The following is a 25,526-nucleotide window of genomic DNA, read 5'->3' as shown; positions in this document are numbered from 1 at the left end:
TCAGGATTTGTAATCAATAACAAAAACAACAAAAAAAGACATGATAATGTCTCCACTGCAAGCATGAATTAATAAAGTCAAGTCAAGTCATAATAAAAAAAATATTGATCTAATAACTTCAGTATCGACCTTATATATGCTGATCTTAAACTTGGTATAATTACAGTTGAAATGTACATCTCTGCACATGTGTCCCAACTGTGGTGAGCACCTCTTAAAGTTAAAGTTAAGTTAAGTTAAAGTACCAATGATAGTCACACGCACACCCGGGGCGTGGTGAAATGTGCCCTTTGCATTTGACCCATCCCCTTTTTCACTCCCTGGGAGGTGAGGGGATTAGTGAGCAGCAGCGGTGGCCGCGCTCGGGAATCATTTTGGTGACTTGTATTTGGCTTGGTTTTACATTATCAATTTTGGTGAGGTAGAAAAGTTATAATCAAATCAAATTAGCTTCATGGCATGGCCTCTCAACTTCATGTGAGTGATTATGATTGTCGACACCTGTTGACTTCTCTGAGGCCATTTAAATAGGGCCCATGTGATGCAGTCATTAGACTTGGTTACAAACGCGACAATGGGAAAGTCGAAGGAACTCAGCACGGATCTGAAAAAACTAATTATTGACCTGAACATGTCAGGAAAGTCACTTGGAGCCATTTCAAAAGCAGCTTAAGGTCCCAAGAGCAACTGTGTAGACAATTGCTCATAAGTATAAAGTGCATGGCACCATTTTCATTGTGATAATGAGAAATATCAATTTAATCACTGTAGTTATTGACCATATACTGATACTATACTTGGGTGTCGGTACGAACGATATTTGTATGGCTCCGCCCAGTCTTGTTCACATTGAAAAACTCTCGCTTAGCATGACTTATTGTATCTTCCTATTGTGTTTAGTGTAGCATGTTTAGCTACTTTATTCTCCAGCGATAACGGATACATGTAAGATACATAGTTTATCACCCTTTGCTGTATTCCCTCTACACCTATGACTGTAGTCCAGCCCACTCGGAGAACGCCATAATCAAGTTCGCCGATGACACAACGGTGGTAGGTCCCATTACAGGGGGTATGAGTCTGCATACAGAGATGAGGTCCTGAAACTATCAGCGTGGTGTTCAGTGAATAATCTGGCACTGAACACCACAAAAACCAAGGAACTCATCTTTGACTTCAGGAAAAAACACTGCAGACCCCGCCCCTCTGTACACCAACGGCGAGGAGGTGGAGAGAGTCAGCTCCTTCAAGTTCCTCGGCACCCTCATATCTGCTGACCTGTCCTGGACTCAAAATACAACTGTGGTCATCCAGAAGGCCCAGCGGAGACTCCACTTCCTGAGGTTGCTAAGGCAGAACAGACTGGAGAGGCAGCTGATGGTGACCTTCTATCGCTCGGCTGTCGAGAGCCTGCTGACGTACTGCATAACAGTGTGGTACGCCAGCTGCACTGAAGCAGACAAACAGGCGATTCAGAGGGTCATAAAGTCTGCACAAAAAATCATTGTCTGCCCCCTGCCCTCCCTGAAGGAATTACATAACTCCTGTTGCCTCAAGAAAGCAAAAACCATGCCCAAAGACAGCACACACCCTGGCTACCACCTGTTCCACCTGCTACCATCGGGCAGGCGCTACAGGTGCATCAGAGCCAGAACAAACAGGCTCAGAGACAGCTTTTTTCCCAGAGCTGCCACCATGTTGAACTCTTACTTATAATAATAATAATTCACCCCTGTACAATATCCTGCCCTAATACCATCAATCAATCAATGTTTACTTCCATCCATTTTCTACCGCTTATTCCCTTTTGGGGTCGCGGGGGGTGCTGGCGCCTATCTCAGCTACAGTCGGGCGGAAGGCGGGGTACACCCTGGACAAGTCGCCACCTCATCGCAGGGCCAACACAGATAGACAGACAACATTCACACTCACATTCACACACTAGGGCCAATTTAGTGTTGCCAATCAACCTATCCCCAGGTGCATGTCTTTGGAAGTGGGAGGAAGCCGGAGTACCCGGAGGGAACCCACGTATTCACGGGGAGAACATGCAAACTCCACACAGAAAGATCCCGAGCCTGGATTTGAACCCAGGTCTGCAGGACCTTCGTATTGTGAGGCAGACGCACTAACCCCTCTGCCACCGTGAAGCCCTCAATGTTTACTTATATAGCCCTAAATCACTAGTGTCTCAAAGGGCTGCACAAACCACAACACAAACCACCACGACATCCTCGGTAGGCCCACATAAGGGCAAGGAAAACTCACACCCAGTGGGACGTCGGTGACAATGATCACCATGAGAACCTTGGAGAGGACGAAAGCAATGGATGTCGAGCGGGTCTAACATGATACTGTGAAAGTTCAATCCATAATGGATCCAACACAGTCGCGAGAGGCCAGTCCAAAGCGGATCCAACACAGAAGCGAGTTCAGTAATACCCTACTGTGCAATACTACCCTTCGAGTGCAATACGTCCGACACTGATTGTTATTTATTACTTCGGTACTTTTGTCTTGTTCTGTATATTGTACAGTATTTTGTATTCTACAGTGTTTTGTATATTGTACAGGATTGCTTGTTATTTTTATTGAATAGTAGTATGTTTATTTCAATTGTTAGTACTTGTGTTATTTATTTTACACCATATTTGTTCCCACAACCGCACCTAAAGTTGGAGTCTTTAATTTCGTTATATGCAAATATGACAATAATGTCTATTCTATTCTATTCTTATCTGCTGCCACAGAAGTGAGGATCAGTGTTTTGCGCTGTGGAGGAATGTTTAATTGCTCGCGAGGACTCTACATTGCATTGACGACACAGTTTGCTTGGCGCTGTACCAAGTGCCATCAAAATGCATGACGATAGAAAAAACTTTACGTCGGCCAAATTTATACCATTTATATCACGCAACTCTAATGTCAAAGAGTGAACCAAATTTGTTGGTGATTCAGCTAAACAGTAGGGGTGTGGGAAAACATCTATTTAAATTTGAATCGCGATTCTCATGTGTGATTCAAAATCGATTCCCATTTTTTTTTTTAAATCGATTTTTTTTTTTTTATCAATCCAACAAAACAAAACACAGCAATACCATAACAATGCAATCCAATTCCAAAAACAAACCTGACCCAGCAACACAGACAAAACCAAACCTGACCCAGCAACACAGACATAAACAGAGCAATTGAGAGGAGACACAAACACGAGGCAGAACAAACCAAAAGTAGTGAAACAAAAATGAATATTATCAACAACAGTATTAATATTAGTTATCATTTCAGCACGGCAGTGATTAAAAATACCTCATTGACATTATCATTAGACATTTATACAAATTTAAAAAAAGAACAATAGTGTCACAGTGTATCTCATAAGCTTGACAAGACACTGTGTCCAATATTTTCACAAAGATAAAATAAGTCATATTTTTGGTTTGTTTGATAGTTAAAACAAATTTACATTATTCCAATCAGTTGATAAAATATTGTCCTTTCCAATTATTAAAGCTTTTTACAAAAATCTACTACTCTGCTTGAATGTCAGCAGACTGGGGTAGATCCTGCTGAAATCCTAGGTATTGAATGAATAGAGAATCCTTTTAAATCGGGAAAAAAAATCGTTTTTGAATCGAGAATCTTGTTGAATTGAAAAAAAAAAAAAAAAAAATCGATTTTGAATCGAATCGTGATCCCAAGAATTGATATTCAATCGAATCGTGGGACACCCAAAGATTCGCAGCCCTACTAAACAGCCTCCAGTTAGAGTACACATTTGAAACTATTCTGCAACAAAGGCTAAAGTTATCTAGGGTAGTAAATCCCACCTAACCTTGTCCATGTCCACACACAACAATGCCACCGTTTACAACACCCTCCCTTCTCTGTCCGGCGGCGCAACGCGACCTAATGCGCGTGTGCGGAAAATGCGCAGGTCAGAGTCACCTCCAGTGTTGCTTTGTGTGCAAGTTCTTGAATTTAACTTATCTGAACAATATCCAGTGTTGTGGAATCCAGTGTTCTGTGGGGCTCTATTGTAGCAAATCACACCTGAGCCATCATAAATGAATCAAATCCTTAATACACACCTAAACAATGTGATGAAGAACATTTTACATCAATCAAACTAGGACTCTAAATATCGGGTGAGGACACGCCTCACTTTCTTTTTTTTTCGGTGACTTGATATACTCTGGACTGAGACTGACATCACTTCCTGTGTGGGGAGCAGTCTTTCTGAAGTCACTTCCTCTCTGAACTCGTTTGTAAACGATCAATGAGTCCATACAAAGCTAAGCGCCGGAGATTCAAGAAATACACGGCGCACTTACCCGTGTAAAAATTTGTCCGAGGAGGGGCACCTTAAATGATAGTTTAGTGTGGCTGAAATGGGGCTTTGGCTAAATAATTATCCGTTTAAGGGGTTATCCGGCTTAGTGTGGACATAGCCAAAGAGTGCTCAACTACTTCCAACATCCAAATCTGCCAAACTGATGGCTCCAGTGACCATAAACTATCATGAGATCGGCTGGATTGTGAAGGCTAACCTTGGTGTTAAGTCACTGTAGCATCATGGAAAGTAGAGGTTCAATGTTTAACCTGACTAACAGCCTAGGATATGTTACTGTCACCTGATTGTCACAGCAGGTCACAACTGAACATTGACACTCCAGCTAAATGTGACACAACAGAGACAGCCTTGCAGATTCGATCCACGACACTCATTTATGGACCTTTCATTGAGAATATTGGGTTGCATTTTAATGGATCGACATGTGGATTGCGATGGCCTAAGTACAAGATTACGATGTCATAAAACTATTAAAAACTATTGCGACATTACCTTTGCTGTTCTGTATTATAACTGATCAACAAAACTGTTGGTAATGATTGACCAAAGTTGATAAACATGGAATGTGGGTGGCAGTTATACATTAGCAGCTTCATTATATTCACCTCTCTGTCAAGGGCCTTCTTAGTTTGACAAGAAGTTTTGAGGCAGAGCAGTCATACCCAACCACTGTTCCACGGCATATTGAGAAATCATCCAATTACACCACTTTTCTACAGATAACACATCTTTTTCATCTATCTATGTCAGTGACAGATAGTGACGACAACTACATTCTCTACCACAGGATGACAGAAGGTACAAGGTTTTCAATCATGTGACGTCATTTGGCAATCATATGACGTCATTTAGCACCCGATGTAGTTTTTGCATGACGACAAATACGATTTGACGGTGACAAATTATGGCTAACAGGTCTTTGTTAAGCTATCGGAGAGGACTAAATGCTATTTCGATAAAGCAGCATGAAGATAAGTGTGGCATGGTTGACATTAGAGACACCTACGCCATGGAAAAAAAAGAAGTAGGGCAGGGCGATACATGGAATATACTCGATGTATTGCAGGTTTGTCTCTGCGATTTAGAAAATGACTATTTCGTGAGTATTCGAGGGTATGTTCTCACGCAGTTGCTTTTAGCTGCGGGCATTACACTACAGGTAGGGCTGGTCGATATATATCAAGTTTGTAAGATATATCAATATATTTTTAAACAAAATATAAATCAAGAAAATATTGTGATATCGATATAATTTATGTAGCGTTAAAATTACCAAACGCCGCTTATTTGGTGTGTTCCTTGTTCTCCCGTGGTCCCCCTCCATGGGCTACTAACCCCCAGGCCATACTTCCTCCGTCCAAGACGTGTTTGCACTTTTAAGAACATCCATGATTGGTCGTTTATTTACTATGATGAGTCATGACATTGTTAGGAACAGGCCAATCAGAGGCAAGGTAGGGCGGGTCATCGATCCGGGAAGGAAAATCAAAAAGTGCTTTCCTGCAAATGTTTTTATTTATCTGAGTTTAATACATTTTGTATTATTTGCATAGCTATGTTATTTATTATAGTTACAAATAATATTTGCCTATTGTATTTATGTTATGTAATTCTGTGCAAGTTAAACCATTTCTTTTTTGTGCTGTTAATACACATCTTGACAAACTGGGTTAATACAGTAGAGTTGTCATTCACTTCAATTTTACTGAAAAATCTAAATTTATATATGTATACTTTTACTGAAAAATATATTGAGATATATATAAAATTTCGAGTTTGAGTAAAAAATTAAGTTAAAGTAAAGTACCAATGATTGTCACACACATACTAGATGTGGCGAAATTATTCTCTGCATTTGATCCATCACCCCCTGGGAAACGTGACTCCGGAAGTAAATGCGTCATCCCATAGCTTGTGTTTGTAAATGATTTAATATTTTTGTTATAATATAGCGTTAACAAAACGTCTGTATTAATCATGACCCCGGAAGTAAATGGGGGGGGAGGTTTTTTTAGGGGGGAAGAAATTTGGCGTGACAGAGCCCTCACACGGGTGACGTCATCGTCTGCGACTTCCGGTAGACGCAGGGCTTTTCTCTTAGCACCGAAAGCTGTGAACTTTATCGTGGATGTTCTCTTCTAAATCCTTTCAGCAAAAATATGGCAATATCGCGAAATGATCAAGTATGACACATAGAATGGACCTGCTATCCCCGTTTAAATAAGAAAATCTCATTTCGGTAGGCTATTAATTTCAAACATTTCTTCACAAAAGAAGAAATCTTTAATATCAATATGTATGGAACATGTCCACAAAAAAATCAAGCTTTCAACACTGAATATTGCATTTCTTTTCACAGTTTATGAACTCACATGCATATTTTGTTGAAGTATTATTCAATAAATATACTTATAAAGGATTTTTGCTATTTTTAGAATATTTTTTTAAAATCTCACGTACCCTTTAGCATAGTTTCAAGTACCCCCAGGGGCCCGCGTACCCCCATTTGAGAACCACTGTTGATTAAGCAGTGAGCAGCAGCGGTGCCGCGCCCGGGAATCATTTATGGTGATTTAACCCCCAATTCCAACCCTTAATGCTGAGTGCCAAGCAGGGAGGTAATAGGTCCCATTTTTATAGTCTTTAGTATGACTCGGCCGGGATTTGAACTCACGACCTACCGATCTCAGGTTGGATACTTTAACCACTAGGCCACTGAGTAGGTCATATATTTAGATATACTTTTTCGTCCATATCGCCCAGATATAGATATAGCGACTTTAGCTCGGATTCAGACGTGGATTTCAGCGGCTTAAGCAAATCAACAGATTACGCATGTATTGAAACGGATGGTTGGAGTGTGGAGGCAGATAGCGAAAACGAAATTGAAGAAACTGAAGCTATTGAGCGAATAGCTATTGAATAGCTCCTAAAAAGGAGTCAACAAAATGAAACTTTGGGCGTCAGTCACCTACACAGATATTGTCAACTATATTCTCTCCTTGACCATCCTGGCATTAATGATAATGTGTACCATGTGTACTGGCTACTAATAGTAATAGAAATATTAAAATAGATTAGTCTGTATGTAGCAAGCATGGTATGTCCCAGCCGATAATTTCACAATCATAGATATTTGCTGTAGTATAGTAGCTGCCACTTATTCACTGTAAGTGAAAAGTACAGAAACCCAGAAGCAGTGGTTCAGCACAAAGATATATCCATCCATTTTCTACCTATTGTCTGTTTCTAGGTCACAGGAGAGCTGGAGCCTATCTCAGCTGCACTCAGGTGAAAGGCATTTACACTCCGGACATGTCGATATAAACTCGATATTCCATATATACGTATATCTCTATAGGGGATAGGTTTCGGAGGGATCAGTTTTGGGTCCAAAGTTTTTTATTTTATATATTAATGACCTGTGTAATGTCTCAAAATGCTCAAAGATGGTCTTATTTGCCGATGATACAGATATTTTTTTTCTGATAGTAACTTAAATAGACTTATTAATACGATCACTTTAGAAATGATGAAAATGCAAACATGGTTCAAAAGGAACACATTGTCTCTAAATTTAAGTAAAACAAATATAATTCTATTTGGAAATAAGAAGATAAATACACAAATAAAAATGATGATTGAAGGGATTAACATTGAGCGAGTTCCATCTATCCATCCATCCATCCATCATCTTCCGCTTATCCGAGGTCGGGTCGCGGGGGCAACAGCCTAAGCAGGGAAACCCAGACTTCCCTCTCCCCAGCCACTTCGTCTAGCTCTTCCCGGGGGATCCCGAGGCGTTCCCAGGCCAGCCGGGAGACATAGTCTTCCCAACGTGTCCTGGGTCTTCCCCGTGGCCTCCTACCGGTTGGACGTGCCCTAAACACCTCCCTAGGGAGGCGTACGGGTGGCATCCTGACCAGATGCCCGAACCACCTCATCTGGCTCCTCTCGATGTGAAGGAGCAGCGGCTTTACTTTGAGTTCCTCCCGGATGGCAGAGCTTCTCACCCTATCTCTAAGGGAGAGCCCCGCCACACGGCGGAGGAAACTCATTTCGGCCGCTTGTACCCGTGATCTTATCCTTTCGGTCATGACCCAAAGCTCATGACCATAGGTGAGGATGGGAACGTAGATCGACCGGTAAATTGAGAGCTTTACCTTCCGGCTCAGCTCCTTCTTCACCACAACGGACCGGTACAACGTCCGCATTACTGAAGACGCCGCACCGATCCGCCTGTCGATCTCACGATCCACTCTTCCCTCACTCGTGAACAAGACTCCTAGGTACTTGAACTCCTCCACTTGGGGCAGGGTCTCCTCCCCAACCCGGAGATGGCACTCCACCCTTTTCCGGGCGAGAACCATGGACTCTGACTTGGAGGTGCTGATTCTCATTCCGGTCGCTTCACACTCGGCTGCGAAACGATCCAGCGAGAGCTGAAGATCCCGGTCAGATGAAGCCATCAGGACCACATCATCTGCAAAAAGCAGAGACCTAATCCTGCGGTTACCAAACCGGAACCCCTCAACGCCTTGACTGCGCCTAGAAATTCTGTCCATAAAAGTTATGAATAGAATCGGTGACAAAGGACAGCCTTGGCGGAGTCCAACCACTCACTTGAAATGTGTTCGACTTACTGACGGCAATGCAGACCAAGTTCTGGCACTGATCATACAGGGAGCGGACCGCCACAATAAGACAGTCCGATACCCCATACTCTCTGAGCACTCCCCACAGGACTTCCCGAGGGACACGGTCCAATGCCTTCTCCAAGTCCACAAAGCACATGTAGACTGGTTGGGCAAACTCCCATGCACCCTCAAGAACCCTGCCGAGAGTATAGAGCTGGTCCACAGTTCCACGACCAGCGAGTTAAGCAAAGTAAATTCCTCGGTGTAACAATTGATGAAAAATTAAATTGGAAAGCACATATTAAATATATTCATTTAAAAATGATCAAGAAGCATTGAAGTGCTGGCAAAAGCACGACAAGAGCTGGATGGAAAATTAGCAACTCTAATATTCACTCATTTATCCTTACTGTGCAGATGTGTGGGGAAAATAATTATAATAATTATAAAAGCAACATACATCCCTTAATCTTACAAAAACGGGCACTTAGAATTATCCATACTATGAGGTTGAAAAAGCACATAAATAGCTTATTTTTAAAGGTCAAAACTGTTAGAAATGTCCTGATTTGAAAGTATATTTGACAGGTTTAAAGCAAAAAGTTACCAATTGCAGGCAAATATTTAAAATGTATTCATAGAAAGGGATGCGGGGTATAACCTCAGAGGAACGTAAAAATATGGACCAGCCGGAGTGATGAACTCAAAACACTGTTCAAACATTGAGCATTTTAAGAAGTTGTGCAAATCTAATATTTTGGTTCGGTATTGTCAGGTCTAGGCTTATTTTGAATAGGAGTATAAATGACTTACATGACTTACTTATGATGATATATTGAGAATTGTAGGCGCCAGCGCCCCCCGCAACCCCAAAAGGGAATAAGCGGTAGAGAAATGGATGGATGGATGGATGGATGTAAGCACATTGTTCTGGGCAAATTGAGTTATGGGGATCCAGATGATTGTAATTAAATGTAGTTCAGAGGAAACTGGATATCATGAAGTTTACCATGAATTGATTAACATGGACCCCGACTTAAACAAGTTGAAAAACTTATTGGGGTGTTACCATTTAGTGGTCAATTGTACGGAATATGTACTGAACTGTGCAATCTACTAATTAAGGTATCAATCAATCAATCAATCAGTTAAAGTAACTATGTAAAAAAAAAGGGGGGGATTCAAAAAGTTTATACTTCTTCCCACTACCCTTTTGATGTATGTTTTATTTAATTAAAAAAAAAATGTATTTCCTTCATTAAAATATTTTCTTTTTTGTGGAATAATAATATTGCCATTGAGCACAAGACTATTCAATGGAGATATGTATGTATATTATGTACTATACGTGGAGCTGACTAGGACATACTCTATAAACAACAACTATCCCCTGGTGCAAGTCTTTGCAGGTGGGAGGAAGACGGAGTACCCGGAGGGAACCCACGCAGGAGAACATGCAAACACCATACATAACGACCCAGTGATTGAACCCAGGACCTTCTTAATGTGAGGCAGACGCACTAACCCCTTTTCCCACCGTGCTGCCGCACAAATATATAGTTGACAATAAAATAATCAACAAAAGTTTATTTATTGGACAACATAAAATGGATGACGACGAGGATCAAATTACATATGTTTTAATACGACTTGTTTACTGTCTGAAGCAGATTAGAACGACACGTACTGAATGTCCAACTCATTGTTGAAGTTTCTTAGCTACTGGATAGATAATGCTATTGCTCAAAATGCCACGGGACCCAAGGTACCACACTTTGGATATGCTATGCCGCAGTTATCACCACCGAACACTTTGAACATAGGCGCTAGACTTCTATGCGGAATATAAACTTTGGATGGAGTCCTACAACATTTTTGAGGCCACGTGTGGATCAGTGAACAGCCGAGATGCGGGAAGAAGAGCTATGTTACTACACTGCATATGAACACCAGCGTAGGGCTGGGCGATATATCGATATACTCGATACATCGCGGGTTTGTCTATGCGGAGATGCGGATGAGGGGACAGGACTGCAGAGTTTGGTGCGGATGAGGGGACAGGGCTGCGGAGCTAGCACTGAGCGCTGGGACGGAGAGGCTTCGTGGTGTCTTGGCTGGGTGAGCAGGTGTCGGACACCTGAGTCACCTTGGACGTATCCTCGCTCATCCATGCGGACTGGACACTGGCCGAGAGTGGAGTCTGCTGTCTTGGTTGCTTTGTTGGGTCTGCTCCTGTCTCTGGCCATGCTCCCTCCACCCCAGCGGACGATGGCGTGGAACACCGCAGAGGCCACCACAGTGGATATGTTTATTTTAGTTGTTATTCAAAAGCTGTATGTAGAAGTGTCTGCTTGTATCTGCTGCTTTAATGTCTTTAATGTCCTCTGTGTTCTTTGATGTTTGATGTTTCCCTCTTACACACATGGAAGAGGGCTGTGTACCATGGCTATGAGTTGTTGTTTTTTTTCCCTTGACCTCAGTCTGCACCCCCTCTCCAGGGCCCAGACTAAGACCCCCTCCCCCTGTTTACCTGTATCTCATCTTTTTTGTAAGGGGCGCTGGAAGCCGGCAGACCCGTCAGCGATCCTGTTCTGTCTCCCTGTAATGTTTGTCTAAACTTGAATGGGATTGTGCTGAAAATGTTAATTTTCCCGAAGGAACTCTCCTGACGGAATAAATAAAGTACTATCTATCTATCTATGTGCAATATAGAAAGGGACTATATCGTGAAATTCGAGTATACGTTCTCACACCGTTGCTTTTAGCTGCGGGCATTACACTACAGGCTCTTCTCACTCTTTCTTGTCTCTCCTCACAGAAACGGAAAACAAGCGCATCTTCTAAAATACGTCATATACGTTTACGCCCTCGTGGAGCAGAGGTAACGGCATGGGTAACGTTAGCTGTGGTGCGAGTGGTAATACGAGAGAAAGAAGGTTCGACTTCGGTAACAAATGAAGGAAGAAGTCATTCCCAAGAAAAACAGCAAGGTGTCCATCGTCTGGCGGTGATTTGGCTTCAAGCGGGAATATGTCGAACAGACAACCGTAATTTGTCAAGTGTGGGGCAAAAGCATTGCTACAAAAAGTAGCATTACTGCTAATATGCAGCATCCTTTGAAAAGTCACCTGCTAGAGAATTAAGAGTGCTTACTCCGCATGTCAACATCTCCATTCGGTGCCACACCAACAAAATGCCATTTCCAGATCAACACCGTATGAAAAAAATAGTCAACAGCAGGAGATAACTTTCGCAGGAACCTACCACATAGCGAAGGACATACACTATTGGATTTCCTAATATGCAGCTCATTTTTATTTGACAGTTATTGAAATATCTTGTTTGACATAATGGACAAAAGTGCACTATATTTGTTTCAAACTATTGTAATGGCCTTCTCTATTGTAGGGTTGTTTTGATATGCACTCATAGCTTGATTTAAAAACTCTGACAATCTTGCACTTTCTGTTTTGAAATGACATGAATGTTTGTGCCACTGCTTAATAACAGTTTAATAAATACACGTTTGGTCACTTGGCTTGGTTGTGGTATCCCTCTCTGCATGAAAGTTTAAAATGAGCATATATTAATGCAGTATGAACAAGAAAGTTTTAATGCAACTGATCAAGGTTTTTAGGTAAGTAAAATCACAGCTGACCTGGACATTGGAAAGTTTTCTTGCCGTCTGAATTGTTGTATCCCAAATAGCTGCACTCACTTTCTCTTAAGGTGTTCATGTGTGATTTACACAAGCGTCTTTACAGACGGAAGGAGAAACACGGGCATGCCTGAATGACTTGCCTTCATGTTTCCAGTGGTTAGCTCAGAGTTACGAAACCGCTTTATTATGAAGCTGGCTGTGTCATGTTCTTTCTGATGTCACAAAGACAAGGAGAACGCGATTTTCCGTGGATGTCATTACAAAAGGCAGCGTGTGCTTTGTAATGCCTGGCCGTCGAGGAAAACGGCGAATGCACTTGGACTGGCAAAGCAGACCGTATCAGTTATTGTCAGCCATGTACGTCGCAGACTCTGAGTCTGGGTCCAGAATATATAAAGTCACCAAAAACGAATGGCTAATGAAGGTGAAGGCAAAAGAGTGAGATACCTAGATCCCGAGATTGATTAATGTTAAATGTTCTTTATCACATTGTTTAGGTGTCTTATAAAGATGTGATTAATTTATGATGTCTCAGGTGTGATTCACTACCATAGGGCCCCACAGTACACTGGATTCCAGTTCAGTGAAATACCACAACACTGGATATTGTTCAGATAAGTTAAATTTAAGAACTTGCACACAAAGCAACACTGGAGATGACTATGACGTGGGCATGCGTACTAGGTCGCGTTGCGCCGGCGAATGCAGGGGGGCGGGGGTTTTAAACGATTGCATTGTTGTGTGTGGACACAGACAAGGTTAGGTGTGATTTACCGTGGATAATCTTATCCGGTTTAGTGTAAACGGGGCCTTAGTCTGCTGTTTTAAAGTACTGTAGTCCCCGTCTTCTTTTGTTCTGTAGAAGATCTTTTGACCAGTATTTTGGCGGTTGATCCTTTACAACAACAAAAAAAGCCGGAAACTAAAACATGTTTACTGGCATGCTTGCAAAAAGAGCATCTTTTCCATATGAAGAAGAACAATAAAAAGAATAGCTCTAATCTACTGTGTTATGTCATAAATGTCAATGGGTAGCATATGCGTAGCAGCAATGAATATGCTTGTGTGTCTTTCAATTAGGAATGCCGGAAGTCGTGTATTGTCAAGTTGATACCAGGACTTTGAGAAGTCCATTTTAAAACCTTAATTCCAGGGTGATTTAGCCATTCCTTTACCACTTTTGACATGTGTTTGGGGTCATTGTCCTGTTGGAACACCCAACTATGCCCAAGACCCAACCTCCGGGCTGATGATTTTAGGTTGTCCTAAAGAATTTAGAGGTAATCCTCCTTTTTCAATGTCCCATTTAAAGCACCAGTTCCATTGGCAGCAAAACAGGCCCAGAGCATAATACTACCACCACCATGCTTGACGGTAGAAATGGTGTTCCTGGGATTAAAAGGACTCATCTTTTCTCCTCCAAACATATTGCTGGGTATTGTGGCCAAACAGCTCAATTTTTGTTTCATCTGACAACACATGGACAAAGACATGACCTTCTGGACGAAAGTTCTGTGGTCAGATCTGAGCCGAGGATGTCGTTCTGGCTTGTGCAGCCCTTCGAGACACTTGGGATTTAGGGCTATAAAAGTAAACATTGATTGATTGAAACATTGAATATGTTTGTAGGAGAATAGGTGATGCCTTTAATCCCAGGAACACCCTACCTACCGTCAAGCATGGTGGTGGTAGTATTATGCTATGGGCCTGTTTTGCTGCCAATGGAACTGGTGCTTTACAGAGAGTAAATGGTACAATGAAAAAAGAGGATTACCTCCAAATTATCAGCCCTGAGGTTGGGTCTTGGGCGCAGTTGGGTGTTCCAACAGGACAATGACCCCAAACACACCTCAAAAGTGGTAAAGGAATGGCTAAATCAGGCTAGAATTAAGGTTTTAGAATGGGCTTCCCAAAATTCTGACTTAAACGTGTGGACAATGCTGAAGAAACAAGTCCATGTCAGAAAACCAACACATTTAGCTGAACTGCACCAATTTTGTGAAGAGGAGTGATCAACAATTCAACCAGAAGCTTGTGGATGGCTACCAAAAGCGCCGTATTGCAGTGAAACTTGCCAAGTGACATGCAACCAATTATTATTGTTCAATATATGTTATACTAGGGACTGGGCGATATATCGATATGCTCGATATATCGCGGGTTTGTCTCTGTGCGATATAGAAAATGACTATCGTGATATTCAAGTATACATTCTCACACAGTTGCATTTAGCTGCGGGCATTACACTGCATGCGTTTCCCACTTTTCCTAGTCTCCCCTTCTCACAGAGACATAAATCAAGCGCACCTTCTTACACACGTAACATGTGCAACATCACACCCTCCCGCGGAGCAGAGAGGTAGCGACATGGTAACGTTAGCTGTGATGCTAACTGTGAGGTGTGGGTGGTAATAAGAGAGTGAGAAGGTGCGGATCTGGTAAAAAATGGAGGAAAAATTAATTCCCAAGAAAAACAGCACGGGATCCATCGTCTGGCGGCGGTTTGGCTTCAAGCGGGAATATGTTCAACATTTAAGTGGCAAAAGCGTAGCTACAAAAAGTAGCAGCACTGCTAATGTAGCATCATTTGAAAAGTCACCCGCTAGAGAATAAAGAGTGCTTGAAACTCCGCATGTCAACATATCTGGCCGGTGCCACACCAACAAAATGCCGAAGCAACTATTTCCAGATCAACATCGTATGAAAAAAAAAAAGTCAACAACAGAAGGAGATAACGTTTGCAGGAACCTACCACATAACGAAGAACATACAATATTTGATTTCCTATTATGCAGCTTGTATTTATTTGACACTTATTGAAATATCTTGTGTGACATCATGCACAAAAGTGCACTTTATTTGGGTTTAACAATTGTAGTGGCGTTCTGTACAAAAAGTACACTTTAATTTAGTGTTACGCGGTGAGGTGGCAACTTGTCCAGGGTGTACCCTGCCTACCACCCGAATACAGCTGAGATAGGCTGCAGCGACCCCCCGCAAACCCAAAAGGGACGATCGGTAGAAAATGGATGGAAATTAGTGTTGTTTTGATATGTCAACTTGGTGACATCATGCACAAAAGTGCACTAATAGCTTGTTTTAAAATATCTCTGACAATCTTGCACTTTCTGTTTTGAAATGACATGAATGTTTGTGCCACTGCTTAATAACTGTTTAATAAATACAGTTTTGGTAAATTGACTTACTTGTGATTTCCTTCTCTGCTTGAAAGTTTAAAAAGATCATATATTAATGCAGTATGAAGAATGTTTTAATGTAGACACATAGAATCTTCATACTGCTGTGATTTTATGCATCAAGTGTTCATTCAAGGCTAAGGCAAAATATCCAGACATATATCGTTTATCGTGACATGGCCTAAAAATATCGAGATATTAAAAAAAAGCCACATCGCCCAGCCCTACAGGGAAGTGAAAACCATTTCAGACGACTACCTCTTGAAGCTCATTGAGAGAATTGGGAACATGTGGGTACCATGATTGGGTATAAAAACAGCTTCCCTAAAAATGCTCACTCTTTCTAAATTGTGTTGAGTTTTGGACCCCAGGAAGACTAGTGGGTTGTTGTGGCATCCTTAATAAAAATCAAAAATCGAATCAAATCAATCGACTTGGTTGGAATTTCCCTCTCTGTATGAAAGTTTAAAAGTACCAAATATGAATGCAGGATGAAGAAGAAGGTTTTAATGTAGACCAGGGGTGCCCATTATGTCAATCGCGAGCTACCAGTCGACCGCGGGGGGTGTGTCAGTCGATCTCCAGCCAGGCTTTTTAAAAAAATAGACCTAAAAATGAGTGATCATCAATCTTCACCAAGACGTCACTTAAATGACATTCACGGTACCGGAGGGTCTTGTGAGATGACGCTGGCTGCTGCAAGATCATTATTATTAAAATATGACAGAGAGGAAGGCGAGAAAGACTTTTTATTTCAACAGACTCTCGCGCCGTACCTTCCGTCAAAACTCTAAAGGGCGACTGCACATTTCCTATCTTCACAATAAAAGCCCTGCTTCATGCTACCTGCGCTAACTAAATACAGAGTCTCGGAAAACTGGCGTGCACAAGCGATCCCTCAGAAAGCTGGCGTGCACATCATTTGTGCACGCCAGTTTTCCGAGACTCTTATTTTGTTAGCGCAGGCAGCATGAAGCAGGGCTTTTATTGTGAAGATAGGAAATGTGCAGTCGGCCTTTAGAGTTTTGACGGAAGGGACGGCGCAAAAGTCTGTTGAAATAAAAAGTGTTTCTCGCCTTCCTCTCTGTCATTTTTTCATAATAATGAACTGGCAGCAGCCAGCGTCATCTCACAAAACCCTCGGGTGCCGTGAATGTCAATCAAGCAAGCTACGGAATTTGCCGCCAATGTTTTTCTTGTAAAGTGTATGGAAGCTGGATGAATTAGATGCCAAAAACCAACCACTTTCATGTGGTATTGTACAGAAAGGACAACTTTTTTTCTCCTCCATTTGAAAATGTGGGCGTTATCATTACTGTCTGATTCCAATCAATGCAAGTCATCGGAATCAGGTAATACACAAACTTATGTTCTTGTCTTTGTGAAAGAAAGATATCTATATGTGTTGCACATGCTTGTATTATCATTAAACCCATTTAACTTGTTTACAAAAATGTCTCTTCCATAAATAAATAAATATAAATGATATATATAAATGAGGTAGATCCCCTCGAGTTGGTCAATTGAAAAGTAGCTCGCCTGCAGAAAAAGTGTGGGCACCCCTGATGTAGACACATAGAATCACCATACTGCTGTGATTATATGCATCAAGTGTTCATTCAAGGCCAAGGCAAAATATAGTAATATACATCGTATATCGCGATATGGCCTAAAAATATCGCGATATTAAAAGAAAAGGCTAAATCGCCCCAGCCCTAATACCAGCTTAAAAATCAACACGTGTTTATGACTTGGCATCTTTATTGGGCAATAGGTACCTTGCCTTGTTAGCGTTAAAGCACTGCTGCTAATGCTACGAGCTAAAGCGGCTGAGACCGATCGGCTCGTATTTAGTGACCACAACGTTTAGTCGACATGAATTCCCCTCACCTGTGCTCTCACCTGTGCCGTGGCGGAAGTGAAGAGGAGCCCCGTCAGCCAGCCACCACGCCGACAGAAAGATGACATTGCCCAGCAACACAACACACCCAGGACCGCTCTTCATCTTCCCGTCTTGGCCGGCAAGCAGCTAGACTGTGCCGAGCTACGGTTAAAAAAAACAATAAATAGTAGAGTTGCGTTTCAACCATTTGTTAATATTAAACATTTAAGAGGCATTATTTGACGCTTTAGCCGTCCAGTTAGCCCGCTAGCTCCGGCTAGCATGTCACCGTCTTAAAAGCGAGCTAGACGACAACAAACACGGCGGGGAAAAAAACAACATTCCGACAAAAAGGGGGCGAGTTTTGTCATTATAGCTTAATACCCCGTATTTTTTTAACGTGATTCAAACAAGCGCGGCATTAAAATCTAACCGGACTATCACGAAACAGCTCCGAAGCGCCATGTTTCCTTCTCGACGTCAAAACACCAAATCAGGCGTTCACCGCCCCGGGGACGTGATTGACAGGCGGCATAGCCAATCAGCGTAAGGGATACTGACACGTTGGGACACTGACCACCAATCAAACGCGACGAATTATTTGCCATAGAAACCCGTTCATGTGTCACGAACGCTAGGAGTTTAAATTATAATGTAGTGTAGACACCCCCCATCCATCCATTTTCTACCGCTCACTCCCTTTACGGGGTCGCCCAGCTCAGCTACAATCGGGCGGAAGGCGGGGTACACCCTGGACAAGTCACCACCTCATCGCAGGGCCAAGACAGATAGACAACATTCACACACTAGGGCCAATTTAGTGTTGCCAATCAACCTAGTATTGTAGACACACACAAAATAAAATAAATAAAAAAATTAAAACAAAAACAAAACAAAAAAAAAATATATATATATATAAAATAGAATAGAATAGAAAGTACTTTATTGATCCCTGGGGGAAATTCAGCACAACAGTTCGCTCACAATAGACAATAATAATAATATATAACATATATTATATATATAATAATCTGAATAGTATAAATATATTCTACATTTAAGTGCAGTCAAGGAACATATACATTATACAGTCTGATGGCTGTCGGTATGAAGGACCTCCTGTGGCGTTCCGTGTTGCATTTAGGGAGTCTGAGCTTTCCACTGAACGTGCACATTCTCTCCGCAAGGTCCGAGTGTAGTGAATGTGCACGTTCAGTGGAAGGTTCAGACTCCCTAAATGCAACACGGAACGACACAGGAGGTCCTTTATATATATATATATATATATATATATATATACACACACATATCATTAAATCAATCAATGTTTATTTATATAGCCCTAAATCACAAGTATCTCAAAGGGCTGCACAAACCACAACATCATCCTCGGTAGGCCCACATAAAGGCAAGGAAAACTCACACCCAGTGGGATGTCGGTGACAATGATGACTATGAGAAACCTTGGAGAGGACCGCATATGTGGGCAACCCCCCCCTAGGGAACCGAATGCAATGGATGTCGAGCGGGTCTAACATGATATTGTGAAAGTCCAATCCACAGTGGATCTGACATAACCATGAGAGACCAGTCCAAAGTGGATCCAATGTAGTAGCGAGAGTCCCGTCCAAAGTGGAGCCAGCAGGAATCCATCCCAAGCGGAGGCGGATCAGCAGCGCGGAGATGTGCCCAACCGATACACAGGCGAGCGGTCCATCCTGGGTCCCAACTCTGGACAGCCAGTACTTCATCCATGGCCACCGGACCTGTGTCCTCCACCCTCCTCCACAAGGAAGAGGGGGAGAGAGGGGAAAAAGAAAAGAAACGGCAGATCAACTGGTCTAAAAAGGGGTTCTATTTAAAGGCTAGAGTATGCAAATGAGTTTTAAGATGAGACTTAACTGCTTCTACTGAGGTAGCATCTCGAACTGTTACCGGGAGGGCATTCCAGAGTACTGGATATATAATTAAAAAAAATACAAATAATATTAATAATAATAATACATATTATTAATATTAATACATTTTATTTGGTACAGCACAGGGGTCTCAAACTCAGTATACCTGGGGGCCACTGGATGCAGAGTCTGGATGAGGCTGGGCAGCAAGATAAGATTTACAAAAAAACAAACATATTTTTAAATGTCTTTATTTTCATTTTCAACACAAAATAAAATCAAAATGAGAATTAAGTAGGCAGCACGGTGGAAGAGATGTTCGTGCATCTGCCTCACAGTATGAAGTGGTCCTGGGTTCAATCCCGGGCTCGGGATCTTTCTGCGTGGAGTTTGCATGTTCTCCCTGTGCCAGAATGCAGCTGAGATAGGCTCCAGCGACCCCAAAAGGTACGACCGGTAGAAAATGGATGGAGGGAGAATAAAGTAATGTGAGGCAATTCAAATTAAACAATAACAATAATAACAATCGGTCCAGGTTATCGTAGACTGTTATTACTGACGGACAGGTGTCGCGGTGTGACTGCAGCCAGGCACGTAAGAAGACCCTCGTCTCCATGGCAGCGTTTCTGTCGTTTTCACTCATTTGCCGCTTTTCCACTAACGAGGGGTAGGCAACCCAGAACGTTGAAAGAGCCATTTCGGACCAAAAATCGTCTCTCTCTGGAGCCAACGGAAGGGGGTGGAGTTTACAGCTATGGTAGCACGATTAGCCCCGAACGGGCTAACATCACGACTAACGTGTTCCACGTCCGAATCGCACAGTGACTCTCTGTCGGAGTATCAGCGCTGGGGTCCAGTGCACCACAGTTTTGTGTTGTTGCTCGGTCCTTCGGCGGAGTGCCTCGGAAGCTACCGGGTGCCCATCTCCCCGGCCCGGACTGTTTACAGCGGCGCCGGGGGAGGGAGCAAGAGAGAGACACCCACACAGTGACAGAGAGAGCTAGAGAGAGAGAGCAAGCAGGCGGGCGAGCGTGGAAGGGAGGAAGAACGCGTGCGGGACTAGTGGAAAAGCAGCAAAATATTTCTCTGCTTGCATCACGCAAGTCACGTCAATGTTGGGCCCTCGAGAGCCACACACCACACCCTGATTGGTAGATCTTTTCAGCTCCGCACACAACGCTGTCAAGCGCCATTTATATAAAACTTGCGGGCCGCACTAACATTAAACTTTTATAATAAGGTGGGGGCCGCAAAATAACGTCAAAGTAGCGTGTCTGAGACCCCTGGTATAGCGCTTTTCAGAGTACTCAAAGACGCTTTACAGGATACAAAAATCCAAAATATAAAACAGTTCAAAGTAATAATATAAAATACAGGAAATATAAAAGTAGTGTATTGCAAAATACATAATAATACTGGACATTTACAAGACAGGACATTACAAGACACAGAACACTAATCACCTTGTGTGGTGTTTTCTTTTTCTTTTTTATTAAAAGAAAAATGATACAATTAATTAATTTATCAAACTGAGACTCACTGACTTTGGATCGTTTTCTGTGAAGAACATATATCAGAATACATATTTAATGACCCCACACACCATACACCCCCCCTACACATTTCTATTACATATAAGATATCCGGGTCCACTGGACCCGGGGTTAATGGAAGTATGGAAATTGATGTTCTGTGTACCACACACACACACACACACACACACACACACACACACACCAAGCCTAGAAAGGAGGAGGACAGAGTGTAGGTACACTGAACATCAGAGGGTTAAATGTGCGAGAAAATGAGAGCAGAGTGTAGGTACACCGAACATCAGAGGGTCAAATATGCGAGAAAATGACAGCAGAGTGTAGGTACACCGAATATCAGAGGGTCAAATGTGCGAGAAAATGAGAGCAGAGTGTAGGTACACCGAACATCAGAGTGTCAAATGTGCGAGAAAATGAGAGCAGAGTGTAGGTACACCGAACATCAGAGGGTCAAATGTGCGAGAAAATGAGAGCAGAGTGTAGGTACACTGAACATCAGAGGGTTAAATGTGCGAGAAAATGAGAGCAGAGTGTAGGTACACCGAACATCAGAGGGTCAAATGTGCGAGAAAATGACAGCAGAGTGTAGGTACACCGAACATCAGAGGGTCAAATGTGCGAGAAAATGAGAGCAGAGTGTAGGTACACTGAACATCAGAGGGTTAAATGTGCGAGAAAATGAGAGCAGAGTGTAGGTACACCGAATATCAGAGGGTCAAATGTGCGAGAAAATGACAGCAGAGTGTAGGTACACCGAACATCAGAGGGTCAAATGTGCGAGAAAATGAGAGCAGAGTGTAGGTACACTGAACATCAGAGGGTTAAATGTGCGAGAAAATGAGAGCAGAGTGTAGGTACACCGAATATCAGAGTGTCAAATGTGCGAGAAAATGAGAGCAGAGTGTAGGTACACCGAACATCAGAGAATCAAATGTGCGAGAAAATGAGAGCAAACAAGGTTGACAAACAATGTTGCAACCTTGCGCGGGAACCGCATGTGCAGAAACACAAAAGAAGAATTCCTGTGGGATGCAGAAACTGGCAGAGAAATGATCATATTGTTGTTGCTCATTTGCATTTTGTGGTTTTTAATGCCTCACAATCAAACACTTGTATGTTAAAATCCCAAAATGCAACAGGTCCATCAGATCCACAAACGCTGGCTGAGTAACAACAATATGAACATTACACAAGGATTAAAAGCAGATCCGAAGAGGTGTGTTTTGAGAAGGTTTTGGAAGGTAGGAAGGTCTGAGCAGTCACAGAGGGGTTTGGGAAGAGAGTTCCAGAGGGTGGGAGCAGAAATGGAGAAGGGACTATCACCCCAGGTCCGGAGCTTGGTACTGAGTGGTGGGGAGAGGAGGTTGGTATCAGAAGAGCAGAGGCTGCGTGAAGGGGTATGGTGGTGAAGCAGGTGGGTGAGGTAGCAGGGGGCCTGGTTGTGGGTGAGGAGGAGGGTTTCAAAGTGCATCCGGTGAGGAACAGGGGGAGCCAGTGGAGTTTCTGAAGGACTGGGGTGATGTGCTCACGGGAGCGGGTGTGGGCGAGCAGGCGGGCGGCAAAGTTTTCTTGTCTTGTTAGTGTCTACAACTGCAGTGGCCTAGTGGTTAGATCAGGGGTGCCCACACTTTTTCTGCAGGCGAGCTACTTTTCAATTGACCAACTCGAGGGGATCTACCTCATTTATATCAATCAATCAATCAATCAATGTTTACTTATATAGCCCTAAATCACTAGTGTCTCAAAGGGCTGCACAAACCACTACGACATCCTCGGTAGGCCCACATAAGGGCAAGGAAAACTCACACCCAGTGGGACGTCGGTGACAATGATGACTATGAGAACCTTGGAGAGGAGGAAAGCAATGGATGTCGAGCGGGTCTAACATGATACTGTGAAAGTTCGATCCATAATGGATCCAACACAGTCGCGAGAGTCCAGTCCAAAGCGGATCCAACACAGCAGCGAGAGTCCCGTTCACAGCGGAGCCAGCAGGAAACCATCCCAAGCGGAGGCGGATCAGCAGCGCAGAGATGTCCCCAGCCGATACACAGGCAAGCAGTACATGGCCACCGGATCGGACCGGACCCCCTCCACAAAGGAGAGTGGGGCATAGAAGAAAAAGAAAAGAAACGGCAGATCAACTGGTCTAAAAAGGGAGTCTATTTAAAGGCTATATCATTATATATATATCATTTATATTTATTTATTTATGAAAGAGACATTTTTGTAAACAAGTTAAATGTGTTTAATGATAATACAAGCATGTGTAACACATATAGATGTCTTTCTTTCACGAAGACAAGAATATAAGTTGGTGTATTACCTGATTCTGATGACTTGCATTGATTGGAATCAGACAGTAATGATGATAACGCCCACATTTTCAAATGGAGGAGAAAAAAAGTTGTCCTTTCTGTACAATACCACATGAAAGTGGTTGGTTTTTGGCATCTGATTCATCCAGCTTCCATACACTTTACAAGAAAAACATTGGCGGCAAATTCCGTAGCTTGCTTGATTGACATTCACGGCACCCGAGGGTCTTGTGAGATGACGCTGGCTGCTGCCAGTTCATTATTATGAAAAAATGACAGAGAGGAAGGCGAGAAAAACACTTTTTATTTCAACAGACTTTCGCGCCGTCCCTTCCGTCAAAACTCTAAAGGCCGACTGCACCTTTCCTATCTTCACAATAAAAGCCCTGCTTCATGCTGCCTGCGCTAACAAAATAAGAGTCTCGGAAAGCTGGCGTGCACAAGTGATGTGCACGCCAGCTTTCTGAGGGATCGCTTGTGCACGCCAGTTTTCCGAGACTCTGTATTTAGTTAGCGCAGGCAGCATGAAGCAGGGCTTTTATTGTGAAGATAGGAAATGTGCAGTCGGCCTTTAGAGTTTTGACGGAAGGTACGGCGCGAGAGTCTGTTGAAATAAAAAGTGTTTCTGGCCTTCCTCTCGGTCATATTTTCATAATAATGATCTTGCAGCAGCCAGCGTCATCTCACAAGACCCTCCGGTACCGTGAATGTCATTTAAGTGACGTCTTGGTGAAGATTGATGATCACTCATTTTTAGGTCTATTTTTTTTAAAAGCCTGGCTGGAGATCGACTGACACACCCCCCGCGGTCGACTGGTAGCTCGCGATCGACGTAATGGGCACCCCTGGGTTCGATTGTCCGCCCTGAGATTGGTAGGTTATGAGTTCAAACCCGCGGACGAGTCATACCAAAGACTATAAAAATGGGACCCAGTACCTCCCTGCTTGGCACTCTCAGCATCAAGAGTTGGAATTGGGGGTTAAATCACCAAAAATGATTCTCGGGCGTGGCCACAGCTTCTGCTCACTGCTCCCCTCACCTCCCAGGGGGTGAGCAAGGGTGATGCAGAGAAAAATTTCGCCACACCTAGTTAAAAAGTTAAAGTTAAAGTACCAATGATTGTCTCACACACACGAGGTGTGGCGAAATTATGCTCTGCGTATGACCCATCACCCTTGATCACCCCCTGGGAGGTGAGGGGAGCAGTGAGCAGCAGCGGTGGCTGCGCCCGGGAACCATTTTTGGTGATTTAACCCCCAATTCCGACCCTTGATGCTGGCTCCCATTTTTATAATCCGTGGTATGACTAGCGTGTGTGTGACAATCATTGGAACTTTAACTTTTTAACTAATCATGTCATTTGAAGGGCGATTATGGTAGAAGTGAATTATATTTTATATAGCGCTTTTCTCGAGTGACTCAAAGCGCTTTACATAGTGAAACCCAATATCTAAGTTACATTTAAACCAGTGTGGGTAGCACTGGGAGCAGGTGGGTAAAGTGTCTTGCCCAAGGACACAACGGCAGTGACTAGGATGGTGGAAGCGGGAATCGAACCTGCAACCCTCAAGTTGCTGGCACGGCCACTCCACCAACTGAGCTATGCCGAAATGTTATGTTTTCTGTTTATTGCACAATTACAAGGCAATTTAAAGTGCTTTACGGAAAATTACAAGAAGGCCAAAATCATAAAAACACTCATAATTCCATTTGGGGCGGCACGGCTCGGTTGGTAGAGCGGCCGCAGTAACTTGAGGGTTCCAGGTTCAATGTCCGCTCACGCCATCCTTGTCTACTTTGCGTGAGTCCATCTTTGATGAGCTCGGGCCCAGCGAAGCCGGCGGAGTTTCTGGGTGTTGTTGATAAAATTGCGCGAAGCGCTTTGAGTCTCCGGGGAAAAAGCGCTATCATTGTCATGTGCATAATTAAATACAAATGTTTTCAGCCTGGATTTGGAGCATTGCCATGGTTGAGGCCTGTCTCACATCTTCTGGAAGACTATTGCGGCGGAGTTTCTGGGTGTTGTTG

At 42.9% G+C, this 25,526-nt stretch overlaps 1 protein-coding gene across 3 annotated transcripts in view; it reads right to left on the bottom strand.

Annotated features, from left to right (window-relative positions):
* The window catches only part of lmtk2 (lemur tyrosine kinase 2), a 70,295-nt gene extending 52,063 nt beyond the window's left edge, over positions 1–18,232 (bottom strand). For 2 of the 3 annotated variants that reach the window (XM_061885097.1, XM_061885098.1), the window contains exon 1: positions 17,740–18,232. In XM_061885097.1, the coding sequence (XP_061741081.1) occupies positions 17,740–17,854 (115 nt within the window). In that variant the 5' untranslated portion in view covers positions 17,855–18,232. The remainder of the gene's footprint in view (positions 1–17,739) is intronic. The other variant, XM_061885099.1, reaches the window with a different exon arrangement.
* Positions 18,233–25,526: the final 7,294 nt, after the last annotated feature.

This window comes from Nerophis ophidion, linkage group LG23, assembly GCF_033978795.1.
Source record: "Nerophis ophidion isolate RoL-2023_Sa linkage group LG23, RoL_Noph_v1.0, whole genome shotgun sequence".
Lineage (NCBI taxonomy): Eukaryota > Metazoa > Chordata > Actinopteri > Syngnathiformes > Syngnathidae > Nerophis > Nerophis ophidion.
This window is presented reverse-complemented; position numbering and strand designations above follow the sequence as displayed.